We start from the raw sequence: 16,496 nt of genomic DNA, 5'->3' as shown, positions 1-16,496 counted from the left end.
GTAGGGAACTAGCTCCACTAACCAGGCAGCCGTGGGTTCGATCCTAGTATTGACTGAGAAAGTTCTGTACAATAGGCAAGAAACAGCATCATTTGTTTGGATTGAACAAAAAACAGTTCATATTCAAAATAAGATTTAGCCATATGTGACATGCTCTCGCTAAAGAATCCTTGTGGATCAAAGAATAAAAATTGAGTTGTTGATATATTCGAATTCTACATTTAATTCTAAAGATTTATTGTGAAAGTCCTGGTAGTTTGCTCGATATGGTTTTAGCATATATGTTGATGCATACGGCTGATTAATTGCTACTTTTTACCTAATTTTGTTATGATTTTTGTCCCCCGCCTTTTGAAGAATACAGGGGACTATTAAAATGGGTCTGTCTGTCTGTCTGTCCATCATACTTTTTGGGACACAATAACTCTGCTTCTAATTGAGCTAGAATTTTAAAACTTGGTGTAGGTGTTTATTTGGTGAATGCCTTAATGGAGTTCGAAGATGAGCATTTTCTGCTTAGGTTAAGCAGAGATAAGTAATTTGATTGGTTGATGGTTTGGGACATGATAACTTTAGTTCTAATTAAGTGAGAGTGATGAAACTTGGTGTATAGTTTCGTTACATCAATACCTTGACTAATGAGCAATTTCTGTTTGAGCTAAGTGTCGATAAACAATTTGATTGGTCAAGACTTTGGAACATAACAACTCTGCTTTTATTTGAGGTCGAATGTTTAAACTTGATGTAGATGTTCATTAGGTGAATGTCTTGACAGAGTTCAATGATTAACATTTCCCACTAAAGCTAAACAGAGTAAGCAATTTCATTGGTCGATGCTTTGGGACAAGATAACTTTGATTCTGAAGGAGAGTGATGAAACTAATAGCCCGTTCAGACGCTTAAGTTGAACTGGTTTAAAACCCCGGGGATCGTTAAACCAGTTTAACTTAAGCGTCTGAACGCAAATGTGGGGCAAATAAACCAGTTTAAAAAACCCTGCTCACAACCTGTCTTCGAGAAGGCTTTTTATTTTAAACTGGTTCATCTTAGCCGTCTGAACGGGTTGGCTTAAAAACCCCAGCTCCAGCTTGCTTCAAGCATGCGCAGTACGCAGTTAGTTACATTCCTGTGAAAATATTGGGGTCAGACAGTGCCAATGTTATCGAAAGCGTGCAAGAACCGAATAAAGAATATGAAGCTACCCATGCGCAGTTAACTCTAACCTCCGACCGAAGAGGTCAGAATAGTTAAACTGGTTTGGCTTATAGTACGTGTGAACGCAACACGATGCTGTCTTAAAAACCCCATCGATTATGAACTGGTTTAAAAATAAGCGTCTGAACGGGCTATAAGTGTATGGTTCCACTGCCAGGTACTTCAAAACCTTTGCTGAGTTTGATCGTGAACATTTTGTACTTACATTAAGTATAGATGATCAGTTTGATTGCTTGATACTTTTGAAAAAGATAATTCATAAATATTTGTCATCTATTTCTTTTGGGATTTTGGCGGGGAACATCAACCTCTCTGTTGGCATGTTATTTTGAACTTTTGGGGCATGATCCTGGAGACATTAAGTAATGTACATGTACTTTCACAGGAGTCTCAAATTCACATTACTGAAACATGATGTCATGCGACATGCAGATCCTTTAGCCAGAGTCGGTCACATATCCCATTCCATTTGATTCCTTAGAGGTTAAAAAAAAAAAAAAATTCTAGATGATCGGTTAATGAAATTCTAGATGATCAGTTAATGAAATTCTAGATGATAGTTAAATAAATTCTAGATGATCAATCAATAAAATCTTTGATGATCAGTAAATAAAATTCTAGATGATCAATGAATAAATTTTAAGATGATAAATGAATAAAATTATGGATCATAAATTGATAGTGGGTCACATATTCCATTCCATTTGATTCCTTAGAGATTAAAAAAGAATAAAATTCTAGATGATCATTTAATAAAATTCATGATCAATATATAAAATTCTAGACGATTAATGAATAAAATTCTAGACGATTAATGAATAAAATTCTAGACGATTAATGAATACACTTCTAACCGACCAATGAATATAGTTCTAAATGATCATTTTATATGATAAATGAACGAAATTCTGGATGATCAATTGATAATGAATGTATATTTTATAGTTAACTAACACTGATCACACCCATACAGTTATTAGTATGGTTGTATAGATAATGAATGTTGTATATTTTATAGTTAACCAATACTGATCACACCCATACAGTTATTAGTAAAGTATTAGAGAAATATTGTATGGAAGGAAAACCTGAAGATTATAGATTATTACAGATACTAGAAGATGGTGGTAAGCTTCATACTTTCATGGGGGCTTGATGAGGACCGAGTGGTCTAAATAATCTTGTGGGTTTTCTATGTGTCCTCTGGTTTCCTCCCATTAGTAAAGATTATACCCTATGTTATTCCCAAAATGACCTAATTTTGGCTGTGGATATTTTAACTCTCTCTCTCTCTCTCTCTTTTTAAACTTTTAGTCTAGTAATCCTAGAAATATAGTACCTGTCATGGACATTGTCAGACACAAATTCATGCTTTATGGGACACGATTCCGCTAGTGCCTGTCATTATGTTCGACACAGATTTGATATCTGACACAAAGTTGAGTAGTACCTGACAACCATTATTTCGAGGCCTCTAGTCTTACTAAAATCTGGTGCTCTAATTTCCTCGATCATCAGATTTGTCTGTTTTTATACCCCAGCAATCAGGACTTGAACTAGGTGGCGACATGGGCGAATTACTCGTCCAACTACCGCTGATTTTGCCCCCTCCAAAGACTCTAGGGTGAAGTTGAGGTCGCCTTCATGTCGCTGTATATTTATTAAAGGGCGAAGTTGTTCTAGAGACATAGAATATCGCTAAACCTGCCATTCATAAACAAAAATGTCACGCTCGAATGAAAATGTGTAATGTGGTTGTTTACCCGTCTTTAAATATTTAATTATTATATGTTGCACTGTCTTCCTGGAATTACTGCCATGGTTGTTCCGGTCGCTCCCATATACTAGAAATTTATGACCTGATTAATTGTTGACAATGAGTTGAGACCCATTCCATTCCAAAGATTTATAGCTGATTGTGCCACTTTGTTTTTTTTCCCCAGAATTATTATGACTTAAAAATAACTATAGGTTAGTATCAAAATGATCCATTCTCTGGATTTTCTTTTTTTTCCAGAATTATTAATACCAGAACGTGCCAACGTCTTCTACGCATTAAATAATTCCTCAGAATTAAACTTTGTGATCAAAAGTCGGGAAGACTACGAAACCTCCACTTTAAAAAGACAGAAAAAACGACGATTTAAAAAGCTCAGCTTATAGCAGTGACTGTAACCACTAGCAACGGTAGTATCTCGGGTAGTTTAACACATACGCACCAAGGTCAAATAGTCATGGTCAAGGTCATTATTCGGGTCTTAAAATCGTTAAGTATTTATGATGTATTGTTGATAATATTTTAATATTTTTAGTATGTTTCTTGTTGATGTAGAATATTCACTATATGTATTATTGTCTCCACCACATCGATTACAAAATGCAATTCTACTGGTAATTATTTAAGAAGCAATCTAGTAGTGCTGGCACAATATATCATTGAATCAATGTATTGCAATTCAGTACAATTTATTTTGATGGTGTTTTTTTGTCATTGAGTCATTGAGTACGAGTAAGCGAATTATTGAAATAAAATTGAACCATATGTTAGTCCCGAAATGACCTAGTTTGTGTCGAGTGGACGTTAAACCCAATCTCGCCTTCTCATGACGGCAGTGGCAATACCCTGCTCTAGAATCCAGCAATCTTTATTTATTTATCAAAACCCGTGTGAGTATAGGTTTGATCCTGTTGACACAAGGAAACTAGGCTGGAAAAACCTGGGTACCATTTCATATATAAATATAATTTGTAGCGTAAATATAGTCTGGATATGTGAAAAGGGAATTCCAGGTGGCATTATCTGTCCTTCGCACGCGATACATGTAAATACGGTGCCATGCACAGGTGTGATTTGTGTTTTGATATTCAATTTATTACGGATATTTTAAAATCTGAATTCTACAACTCAACGGTGAAGTATTCGATTTTGTACGGAAGTGTGGTACCATGATACTTTGCGGAATTCACGTGGATACGGATGATAGAATTGTACGAATCTTCGAGTCGCTGAGCCAAAGCAGATTCGCCGACTTTAGAGAACTTTTAGGCATTCCGATGTCGAAGAAATAAAAAGGTTTCATATTACGATATTTATATAGAGCAATGTAGCCTACGTCAAAGACCTAACCACGTGTGTGTGTACCTACATGTATGGATATGTGTGATGTGATTAGTCTTTGAGTTTGATAATTGAGAGTGACAGGTTATTTACTGAAGCGACAGGTATGAAGAAAAGCTACCTGTCGATTGCAACAGGTAGCTTTTTTAAACATTTCAAGGCCTGTTAAATGATACCTGGGTTACAGTGTTTCTTGGCCGACATTGGGATCAAACCTAGAGCCTTACTCACTCAGCCACTGTGGCACCTATCATAGTACCGAATATGAAATCTGGAAATAAGGCACAGTCTTTGCCAGGCACAAGTCCTCCAGTGCCTATTTAAGTCTGTCTGGTACAGATTTGTCTTTGATTCTGTGTTTTGATAGATTTTTATAATTAAGTCCAGAACAAAATTGAATATGTGAGGTACTAGTTCATCAGGTACAACTAGAGTCATTATTTCCAGGCCTGTATAAGAGTCTTATAAATAGACGTGTAGGTTTATAGTTTACAAACCAGGAGCCTTATTTACGGCAAAGTTAAAACTAATTAAATCAAAAAAATTTATTAATTCATATATATATATACTAGCAGGATACCCGGCTTCGCTCGGGGGTCATAACTCCGAAACCGGAAGTGGTAGACTAACGCCACCTGGCCTATGTTACTCCCCGGTCCAAGCTACCCATATACCCCAAATTTCAGACCCGGGGCAGGATACCCGGCTTCGCTTGGGGGTCATAACTTCGAAACCGGAAGTGGTAGACTAACACCACCTGGCCTATGTTACTCCCCGGTCCAAGCTACCCCTATACCCCAAATTTCAGACTCGGGGCAGACCTAGTGTAGCCGCCAACCCCGAACAGACTGGCTTCGCTCGGGGGTCATAACTCTGAAACCGGAAGTGGTAGACTAACGCCACCTGGCCTATGTTACTCCCCGGTCCGAGCTACCCCTATACCCCAAATTTCAGACTCGGGGCAGACCTAGTGTAGCCGCCAACCCCGAACAGACAGACAGACAGACAAACAGAACGACAAACGACAGTCACAAATATTAGTATAGATATACACCTCTCATTGGCCAAGAGATAAACTATGATTTTAACACTCAACCAATAAAGAGACTGCCCTTTTACATGTTTTAGTTTAAGTTTCTGTATATTAGACCCCAGAACCAGCGGAGTGTTGGGATGGTCTAGCACGTTGAGCTGCTGCGGGCAGATCACCTCTGACTTGCGGTCGGGGTTTCGATCCCTTGTATGAGTGTATGTGCCTTCTCAACCTCAGGAAAGACCCCAGTGCTAAGATGATAAAAATAAGACAACTTGTCTGCGATATCACCCTTAATGGAAGCTGATGATAAATGCCACAAACAACAACAACCCCAGATTGTATTTTATAATGGATGTGTTGAAGACAGGAGATTATAATGTTTATTAGTGAAAATCATGTCTTTCTGTTTTTGTTTTTGTTATATACATGTAGTATAAATTATTCAATGAAGGCAAAAATTATCAAATAATATTTGTTTTCATGGCTCAACCTAATCAATGATTTTTTTTTATATCATATTTATTGATTTTAAATGTAGTTTGATTCATTGCATTTAAAACTATAATCCAGGGGTGACCAGCTTGTAGAACATTAGGCCATTCCAAGTGATACACATTGGACCAGTCCAAGTGTTACACATTCGGCCAGTCAAAGTGTTGCACATTGGACCAGTCGAAGTGATACACATTGGGTCATTCCAAGTGATACACATTGGGCCATTCCAAGTGATACACATTGGACCATTCCAAGTGATACACATTGGACCATTCCAAGTGATACACATTGGACCATTCCAAGTGATACACATTGGACCATTCCAAGTGATACACATTGGGTCATGCCAAGTGATACACATTGGGCCATGCCAAGTGATACACATTGGAACCGTCCAAGTGATATACATTGGAATGGTCCAAGTGATATACACTGAAACAGTCAGTGACACATTGGGCTATTCCAAGTGATACACATTGGAACGGTCCAAGTGATACACATTGGAACGGTCCAACTGATACACATTGGGCTGTTCCAAGTGATACATATTGGACCAGTCCAGGTGATTCACATTGCCCTTGGTAATAATGATCAGACATCGAAAAAGATCACTGTGACTTTCCCTACTTGTTTGTAATTTTCGCTGGATCTATTACTGAGCAAAGTGTTATCAAAAATATCAACAGCTTTGCAAAACCAAAACAGAATCAAAAGTCTCATTATGGTAAATAATATTTTATCTCTGAAGTCGTACAGATAATATTTGGCACATGGAATGTAAATAAGTTGGCCACCCCTATCCTTGTGTATTTGTAGAAAAAACAATTAGTGTGCTTGGTGTAGAATATATTGTTACATAGTAACAAGTGATATACATGGGGCAGGGTATGCTTATATATTCTTGAACACCTAATGCCAACGTCCCATTTTTGGGATGTTTGCAAAGACATCATGTTTATGTTATAAGGAAAAGGACACTTTTTAACCCTTTTGCTATTGGTCACCATGGTCACCACCAGCTTACTGTGCTCTTTTCTATTCTAATAATAGAATAAGAGCTGATCACCGGGTCCCCATGGAAGTTCATGTATATTGTGTGGTGACTCGGTGAACAGGGCCCCATGTAATAATGAAAAGGTTAAAAAGACAAATGGCTGATAATCGTAAGTGAGGCCTATTTAATTTAATTTTTAGTTCTTCAGGACCTTCATCAATAAATAACGGGACAAGGAGTAGGGTTGCCTGTAAATTAATGATGCATTATGTCAGATTTAGATAAATAGCTGACAGTTCTTGTGATAATAGTTCCAAAATAGATAATTCAAAATTATTATATTGAAAATTTGATTCAAATTACTTTATTTTGAGGGACATTATCACTGTTTGACGTTTTGATATATATTGTTTATTATCGTAGCAATGTTATTTGTTAATCGAGAATCAGCCTCACTTCTCCATTTCTAAATCAAATTATTAAAGGGCTAATCCCGATAATATTTTTGAGAATAAAACTGCTTAATTTTGTGTTAAAATCCCTTAAAATCCTCTACCTTAGGGCCGAGCAACTAACTCAATATATTTGATACGTTTTCAAACAACTTAAACCCTTCAGTCTTAATCTGGAAGTAGAGACCGGTGCCCAAGGCTGTATTATGCGGTGTCTGGATAAAACCAGACTTTTATTTTATAAAAATAATGTGTACGTGAAATTTATCTTTCGTTATCAAGTACAACACATGGGTCATTCACTGTATAAACCTCTAAAGGAACTGGAATCGATTATCAGGTCACTCAAAGAAAGAATTCACCCAAAATCTTAAAAGGGTTACGTCTCCGGATAAGCAGTTTTGACGTTCACGTCCAAATGACTCAATATTTTGAGCTGAAATTTTGCGACAGGGTAAATACACCATTCCTTTATATGTTGGCGCTTAAATTTCATACATACTCGGACTTTTAATTTTGAGGCTCTGTTCAATCCGGGATAGTCCCTTTAAATGGTGATAGTGATTTCATCTGTTTACATCTGCACCATCCGATGGTCAAGAGCGTTGATTATAGGCTTGTCTTGTTAATAAATGCCTAAATAATTTATATAACATTATAGGCTTGTCTTGTTAATAAATGCCTAAATAATTTATATAAGATATGAAATAAGCAGATTTAACTCTTGCATAATGCAACTTTAATTTTTTTTTATCAAGAAATAGGAAGCAATATTTCAATAGGTGTTCCCGAAGAACAGAAATATAAGTTGGTCTTGCCTGAAGTATATGTTATTAATGTTTTGTGTAAATACTAATTTATTACTAATGTGTTTTAAATATATATTTACATGTATTTAATTTATTAATTTATTTTGTATATATTAATTATATATAAATAAGTATGTATGTATTTTTTAATATATATAGAGTTAGAATATTTTATTTTTTACTTTTAAAAACAAAATTGAAAAATTTATTGTGGTGCTTCTTATGAAAATTGTACATGTTTTGCATTAGTTTGAAATGGTTCTATTGTCTCAGCCTCATGGAGTACAAATCAAAAGATTTAGTGCGTTCTTGAATTATAAATCAACCGATCTTTGTTTTATTTAAATGATAAATGTTTTTATAGACCCATTCTCGTTGCACCCAATAAATGTGATTTGGGTTTCTGCTACTAATCATATTAACATAAAGTGCAATTGTATGGATATAAAATTAATGGATTTATTACTATGCAGTGTTTGGAAGATGATACTCGCATCTTTATCAAGCAAATGATAAAACAAAACATTGCTTAGTAAATAAATCCAGTAATTGTATATGCATAAAATTGTACTTTGTGTTAATATGTTCAATTACTAAATGCTGATCAAAGAAGTTATACTTCCTATTTGTATTGTATTTAGCTGCTTTACCAAGAGATAACTTTTAGTATGAATGTTTACCATGATGAATGACTATAATAACGATTTGATAAATAAAATAATGTCCAAGATGTAGTTTAGGAGCACACACAAAAAAGTGATTTGTAAGCCACCAGGTGCAGGCATTAGTATTAATTCATAATACTGAATATTACCCATATTTAAAGTGTCGATGTTTCAAAAAGATATCAAGTGCAATGAAAGAAAATGTGGCTAATGAGTCTAATTATAAACTTGTTCTTAGGTATCTATTGCAAATATCCGGATCAGAACCAGCTGTCCGTTGCAGATATCTGGATCAGATACAGATGTCTTTTGTTGATATCTGGGTCAGAATCAGATCCAACTGCCTTTTGCAGATATCCAGGTCAAAACCAGATGTCTATTGTAGATATCAGGGTCAGATCAGACCCAGATGTATGTTGTACATATATATCATGGACTGATCCAGATGTCTATTGTAAATATCAGTGACAGATCTGGATGTCTGTTGTAGATATCAGATTCAGATTCAGCTGTCTATTTTAGATATCAGAGATAGATCCAGATGTCTATTGTAGATATCAGGGTCTGATCCAGATGTCTATTGTAGATATCAGAGTCTGGTTGCTTGATCTTTAAAAACTATCTGTCATTTGACCGTTTATATGAACTATTTATTTATTCTATGTATAACCATTAATTTTTCCCCTAATAATTCTCTAAATTATTACCAAGTCTCAGAATTATAGTTTATGTATGGACAACTACTGCTCAATGTTAACAATCTGTATACTTAATGGCAGTTTTATATAATTATAGTTTATAACTATTTGATCTCTTAACTCCCTGTGAAACCTTTTTAACATAAAATTATTATATAATTCAATCTAATGGCATGAAATTTGGTGAATAAAACACTCGGGGCTGTTCAGGCATAGGAACAAAGATAAAACTAAGGACTGTTCAGACATAGGACTAAAAGACTGAGAAATAGATATCCTTTTGACAGTTATGTATATAATTATCTGAAGATGTTTCATTGGCGAAGGAAATCCACAGGTAGAAAACCCCAAGCAGCACTCTTAAACATACATTATGCAAGAGCTAAATCTTCCTATTGCAGGTCTTTCTTTAGGCCTGAAATGTTTTCTAAATTATTAGACATTAATTAACTTATCTAGACCATAATCAACTCTCGATGTCATCGTTATCCTGTGATATTTACTGGATTTCAATACATTTTGGGATGGATAATTTAAGCTGAAAATGGATAATCAAGACTTTATTATAATTCCAACGTTAGTAATGATGATCAAGGCTAGCCTAAATTTGATTCGCTAATATCTCGGTTCAATGTGAAGCAATTTGGCTGAAATTTTCAGCATATTCCATTTCCATAAACTATTTTTAACTATTATAGCGAGATCTGTCAGCTCTTTATCTAATCTTACCTAATGCCCTTTTAATAATCTGAAACACTTTCTGGTTTTAACCATTATGTGTATGGGGATTACTTCCTATGGATTATTTTTCATAAGATTTCTATTTTCCCTTCTACACCAACTGTTTACTTGTTACTTGTTGCACAAATTCACAATCTGGGAATACGAGTTTAGGCCCCCATGTGAATTTGGGCACTAGGTATCCTGCTAGTTATAATGATAACTATCTATGCCTGCGCGGCCCAGTTTGTGACTTAAATTGAGCGGCTCAATGATTTAATTCCTGTTAAAACATTGACTCAGGTCTGTATGTAAACCTACATACAGGTTTTGCCTTCTACAAGAGTTTTATTCTGGTGAAATTCGCCATGTACAGTAACACCATTGCTCAATTGATCCTTCACAAGTTCTCCCAACACTTTCAATTGTCTCAACAGTTTAAACTGTTTCACCTGTACCGGTACAGTTAGTAGTGTAATTCTGAGATTAATTTCAAACTGTTTTTATTTTAAGTTGTATGGTACTGATATGATTCTGATTGCAAAATGTTTTAGTGTATAAGATTATTTTAATACCATTGCTGTTTGAATGATAATAAGATTACCATATATTAGTGCTAATGATTTTTAAATTAATTTTATACTTTGTTTAATACACCAAAATTAGGCAAAAAGTTCTTAGAAGCAGATTGACAAAGTTGTCAAGTCCACAAATTAAAGGTGCTGTCCTTGCTCCAATCAAAATTGTCTTTGCTTTGATTTCAAGGAGTGTCTGTTATAGTCAAGGTAGTTTTGGCCTTAATGATATCAAAATGATTGTTCAGTGTGTAAAATCAGTACGCTTCCCAAATGCATTTAATATCTGAAGTTGTGGATAAATCCACTTTTAGAGAGGCTGCAGCTATCACTGAGACCGTTCATTTATCAACAAATGACTTTAACTAATGTAAATATGTGACACAAACAGATCTAGGTAGTTATTTTATATGCATAATGGTTAGTAATCCGACAGTTGTCATTAAGTAGGTGTTAAGGTGTCACTAATCTGTTAAAACTGTGACTATTAAATGATATACATCAGTATTGGTTAGGTTTGTGTATTCAATAGTCATGGGCAGTCACTTCCTGAAGCAACAACCGCGAGTTTTACAACATCTAACCATTGCTAGATTAGTCTGAAATTCCCTAACTTACTGTTACGTTATCTCCTTTTACCACAGACACGTGAACAATAGCCCTGTTTCATCAGAAGCCGTGACACAAGCACACTCAAATCAAACATGGAAACCTTGACATTAAACGAACCTTAAACTTTGCAACACGATTATCACAAGTAGACATTTTAGCTGAAAAGCGCTAGACTTGGTATTTGCGATATTTCCTATAGAGGAATCTGAGAGGTCCCCAGCTGGTTCAGTAGCCAATCGAAATTAGTGGCGAAATATGCAGGGTGTTACATGAAGGGCTTGATAGATGTACAGAGTTAAAGCGAGATCACGATTTTTTACACTGTAAGTGGCATCTTTTACAGCTAGTTACACATCTGTTAATTAATGACTATTGTCTAATTTCTAACCACTTTCTATACTAAACATTAGTTTAATGGCAAAAAGTTTTTCATCAGTAAAAGTTAATAATTGAATTCTCTGTTACGGTGATCAGTATGAACTAACCAATTGTTTTACCCAATATGCAGTGGTATTCTAGTCAAATACAATGTATGTTTGTTATGTCTGTAATGTATGTACACACTATACCAATTTACACTGGCAACTTGTCTTAAATCTGTCAGTGGCGTGCATAGACAGGGAGAACGCCCTGGGCACCCATTTCAGGGGAGGGCATACAATTGAATTTTTATACGCCCACATTTTCATGTGGACGTATTATGTCATCGCCCCTGTCCGTCCGGATGTCTGTCTGTCAACAATTTGTTTGTGGACACTCTACAGGTCACAATTTTTATCAGATTTTGATAAAACTTGAAAAGATCATGTTTCCTTTCTTCAAGGATTATGGCCCCTAACTATGAAAAATCATGTTTTTAGGTTGTGGATACTCTAGATGTCACAATTTTGATGAAACTTAAAATGCATGTTTATAACTCAAAGATCTTGGTTCCTTTTGATATTCGTGCATATCGGATTGTAAATTCCTGAATTATGACCCCATGATTGTATGAAAAAACACTTTTTTAACTTCTGGACCCTCTAGAGGTCACAATTGTTATCCAATTTTAAATATGTATATGTTATGTTCCAAAAATCTTGGTTCCTTTCTCTATTTGCGCATATCAGACCGTAACTTCCTGGATTATTGCCCCGGATTATACTAAAAATCACATTTTTAGCTTGTTGACCTTCTAAAGGTCACAATTTTTATCCAATTTTAAATATATATATGTTATGTTCCGAAAATCTTGGTTCCTTTCACTATTTGCGCATATCAGACTGTAACTTCCTGGATTATAGCCCCTGATTATACGAACAATCACGATTTTAGCTTGTGGACCTTCTAAAGGTCACAATTTTTATCCAATTTTAAAAACCATTTGAATATATCACTGTCACACTATAATGATGGTTGAGTTTAAATTTCATAAAAATTGGATCGAAACTGCTTGATAAAATGGCCGTTCCTTGTACGCAAATAGTGTAAAAGTATGTAATACCAAGTTTGTGGACCCTCTAGAGGTCACAATTTTTATCTGATTTTGATGAAACTTAAAATATGTTTGTATCCCAAAGATCGGGGTTCCTGTAGATATTCACACGTTTCAGGCTTTAACTTCCTGAATTATGGCCCCTGATTGTACAAAAAATACCTTATTTTTTTAGTGTGTTCTCTGTCCATCTCTTGCAAAATGTGAGCGTATATTGCATGGCAACCGCTTGTTTTTTTAAATTTGATATTATTACTGTGTTTACAATCAAGGAGTTGGCCCCAGGTATCACCATACCTCTGCACGTCACTGAATTCGTTAATTCAGTCTGGTGAAAAAATGTGCAATTTAGCCAATGAAAAGTTGTGTATTGTGTGTTGGTTCTTGTTTAGCCAATGAAAAGTTGTGTATTTTGTGTTGGTTCTTGTTTAGCCAATGAAAATTTGTGTATTGTGTGTTGGTTCTAGTTTTGTGTTCTCATGTACATTGTATTTTATCATAAACACTGTTTACAAATTTTTTTTGTAGTGTAAACAGGTCAAACATAAGCGTGCCATACTGAGTACTGTGTCAGTTTGGCCCACTGAGGTGAGGTGGTCTCAACACGGTGCCAACTTGTTAGTGTAAACGCTATCTTACCATGTTCCTCGTTCCCATATATTCAGACTGGTGATCAAAATGATTCAGTATAGGTGGGCTGGAACTATAATAATACTGGATGACCCAGATGATACAGTATCGGTAGGCTAGAACTAACATAATACTAGATGATCCAATAATAGCTAGGCTACTTAATCGTCACTACTGCAAGTAACAAGTGTGAAATAGATTTATTTAAGCTTTGCTTCCACCCAGGTGATACAGTCTGTCTCATGATAAGAGTTTAACTCTGTTTTAAGATGTTAACTTTGAACCAATAAAAACATGGTACTCCTACATTAATTGCGATGATATATACCATATATTTATTATCTGTGAAGTTTTTGTTATGAAGCTATCTATATCGTTATATTGATGTGTTTGTTTATAAGTTTTATTTCTGTGTATCAAAACCTTCAATTTTCTCTCTGGTAGACAAAAACAAACCATGACAAATTTGTTGATATCATGTACAATAACTACATGGTTGTATATATTATCACTTGGGCTTTACTATGGGGGATGGAGGGGGCGGGGAGGGGGGAGGTGCCACACTAACATGGAAGTTTAATATGCGACCCTGGCATGTTGGCCGAGGAAGTTTCTCAGGTTTTCAAAGAACCCTGGACAGATGGCATTAGACCACGAGTACAGGTAGGCAGGAACGCTGTGCGGTCAGTAGGTTGTTGTCGTAGACGTTAACCTCCCCCGGGTATCATTACAGGCTAACAGTAAACCTTAATATATCTTATAGTGAAGTCAAAGTGATTAATTGATTATTAATAATATTAAGTTTGTGTTTATATGTGACCTGTATATTGTTATATTGTTGTTCAGTGTTTAAACTAAGTACTTTATTATATATCACCATGGAATTAGTTAGTATTCTAATTCTATGATACTACCTGTGTTTTATATATGTGTGTGTATTTTTATTGAAATATAACCAAATAATTTTACCATCTGACAACTTGTCAGTGCTGTATTTATAACTAATAACGACTGTTTTCTCTTTGTTTCCTTTTTTATGAAATAAATAAATGTAATTGATTTATTGGTGTTGGAATTCTACAAATCAGTAGATAGCTGATGTCACTGGCTGGTTACAGAGAGACTCTGATGGACTATTGTCTCAATAGCAAAATGACTGTTTTGTGTAATCTTGGTGCTATGCAATTACAGATACATGTATCTATTGATGTGGGGAAACCCCATCCTCTATTGATGAAGGAAATCCCATCGTATATGAAGAGGCCAAGGAAAGAATGATCTAAGTCATATTTTTGTCTTTTCGCATAAAAGGCAAACAGACTTTTGGACGAGAATACTTGACGCAAACAGAACAACAAGTGGGTTTAATTTCAACTTCAAAATGATGTTTAATACGAATCATAATTACCAGTACAACAACTGACTTCAACTTTTCAGCCAAATTAAGGTCAAATAAAGGGTACAATGGACTATTTGTCCAGGAGGCCATTTCAGAAGAACCTTGGTTTGATGTAACTCTGATTGTTTTTACCTGAAATTGATTGTTCCAGAGAAAACTTATATAATTTGCTACCAGATGGCGCCATTAACTGGGGTTCTTTGAAAAGTGACTTAGATCGTTCTTCCCCTGGGCTCTTCATATATTAATCCCGGGGGAAACCCCATCATCTATTAATGGGGGAAATCCCATCATATATATTAATGGAGGAAACCATCATATCACACCCCATCATATCTATTAGCGGGGGAAACACCATCATGTCTATTAGTGGGGGGAGCCCCGTCATATTAGTGGGGGAAACCCCATCATATCTATTAATGGAGGAAACCATCATATCAAACCCTATCATATCTATTAAAGGGGAAGACCAACGATTTTCAATAAGGTTTCCATAAATAAGAAATATATATTTAGAAATAATCCCTCCTATAACATATGCAAAAAATAATTTGTAAGCGAGAAATTAATTTTTATTAATACCGGAAGTGACGTAGTTGGTTCGACACGCTCACTGGTCACTATAGTAAACATACTAATTTGGAGTAAGTTTAGCGCTGTATTTTGTGATCGTTTCGCCGTTTGGCAGAAAATCTGATGAAAGGTAATCTTTATTAGGATATTAAGAACAAGAACTTACGGTGTTTTGAAGGTATAATATACAACGCGTTTGTGTAAATTAAGTTTCTAAACTGGACACTGTGACACAATTTAAGCCACATGGCCAGCTGGATCGGTCGAAATGGTCGCTAGCCGAATAGGTCGCCAATTTGTGTTCGGTTAATATCTGTCACGTGCCAGCTATCATGTGATGTAAACAATTAGCCATGTGGCTTAAATTGTGTCACAGTGTCCAGTTTAGAAACTTAATTTACACAAACGCGTTGTATATTATACCTTCAAAACACCGTAAGTTCTTGTTCTTAATATCCTAATAAAGATTACCTTTCATCATATTTTCTGCCAAACGGCGAAACGATCACAAAATACAGCGCTAAACTTGCTCCAAATTTGTATGTTTACTATAGTGACCAGTGAGCGTGTCGAACCAACTACGTCACTTCCGGTATTAATAAAAATTAATTTCTCGCTTACAAATTATTTTTTGCATATGTTATAGGAGGGATTATTTCTAAATATATATTTATTATTTATGGAAACCTTATTGAAAATCGTTGGTCTTCCCCTTTAATGGGGGAAACCTCATCGTATCTATTAATGGGGAACATTATCATCATACCTATTAATGGGGGAACCCATCATACCTATTAATGGGGGAAACTTTATCTACAGTATGGGAAAAAAAACTATCATCATATCTATTAATGGGGTAAATCCCATCATATTTATTAGTGGGGGGACACCCCATCATATCTATTAATGGGCGGGGGGAACCTTTCTGTTAATCGGGGAAACCCATTATTTAATCTATGAGTCCATCATAGCAGAGTCCCTTTATGGTGCAACTTCGATTAAAATTAATCATAGTTATGAACTCATATTGT

General features: G+C 35.3%; 1 protein-coding gene across 1 annotated transcript in view; it reads left to right on the top strand.

Annotated features, from left to right (window-relative positions):
* LOC126816449 (ral guanine nucleotide dissociation stimulator-like 1) overlaps positions 1 to 8,120 on the top strand; it is a 29,693-nt gene extending 21,573 nt beyond the window's left edge. The window contains exons 15-16 of the mRNA XM_050543030.2: positions 2,234 to 2,342; positions 3,233 to 8,120. Coding sequence (XP_050398987.2) covers positions 2,234 to 2,342; positions 3,233 to 3,378 — 255 coding nt within the window. The 3' untranslated portion in view covers positions 3,379 to 8,120. The remainder of the gene's footprint in view (positions 1 to 2,233; positions 2,343 to 3,232) is intronic.
* The last annotated feature ends 8,376 nt before the right edge of the window (positions 8,121 to 16,496 follow it).

The sequence above is a fragment of the Patella vulgata genome, chromosome 1 (assembly GCF_932274485.2).
Source record: "Patella vulgata chromosome 1, xgPatVulg1.2, whole genome shotgun sequence".
In the NCBI taxonomy this organism is placed as follows: Eukaryota; Metazoa; Mollusca; class Gastropoda; family Patellidae; genus Patella; species Patella vulgata.
The sequence above is the reverse complement of the archived record's forward strand: the minus strand, read 5'-3'. Positions and strand labels throughout refer to the sequence as shown.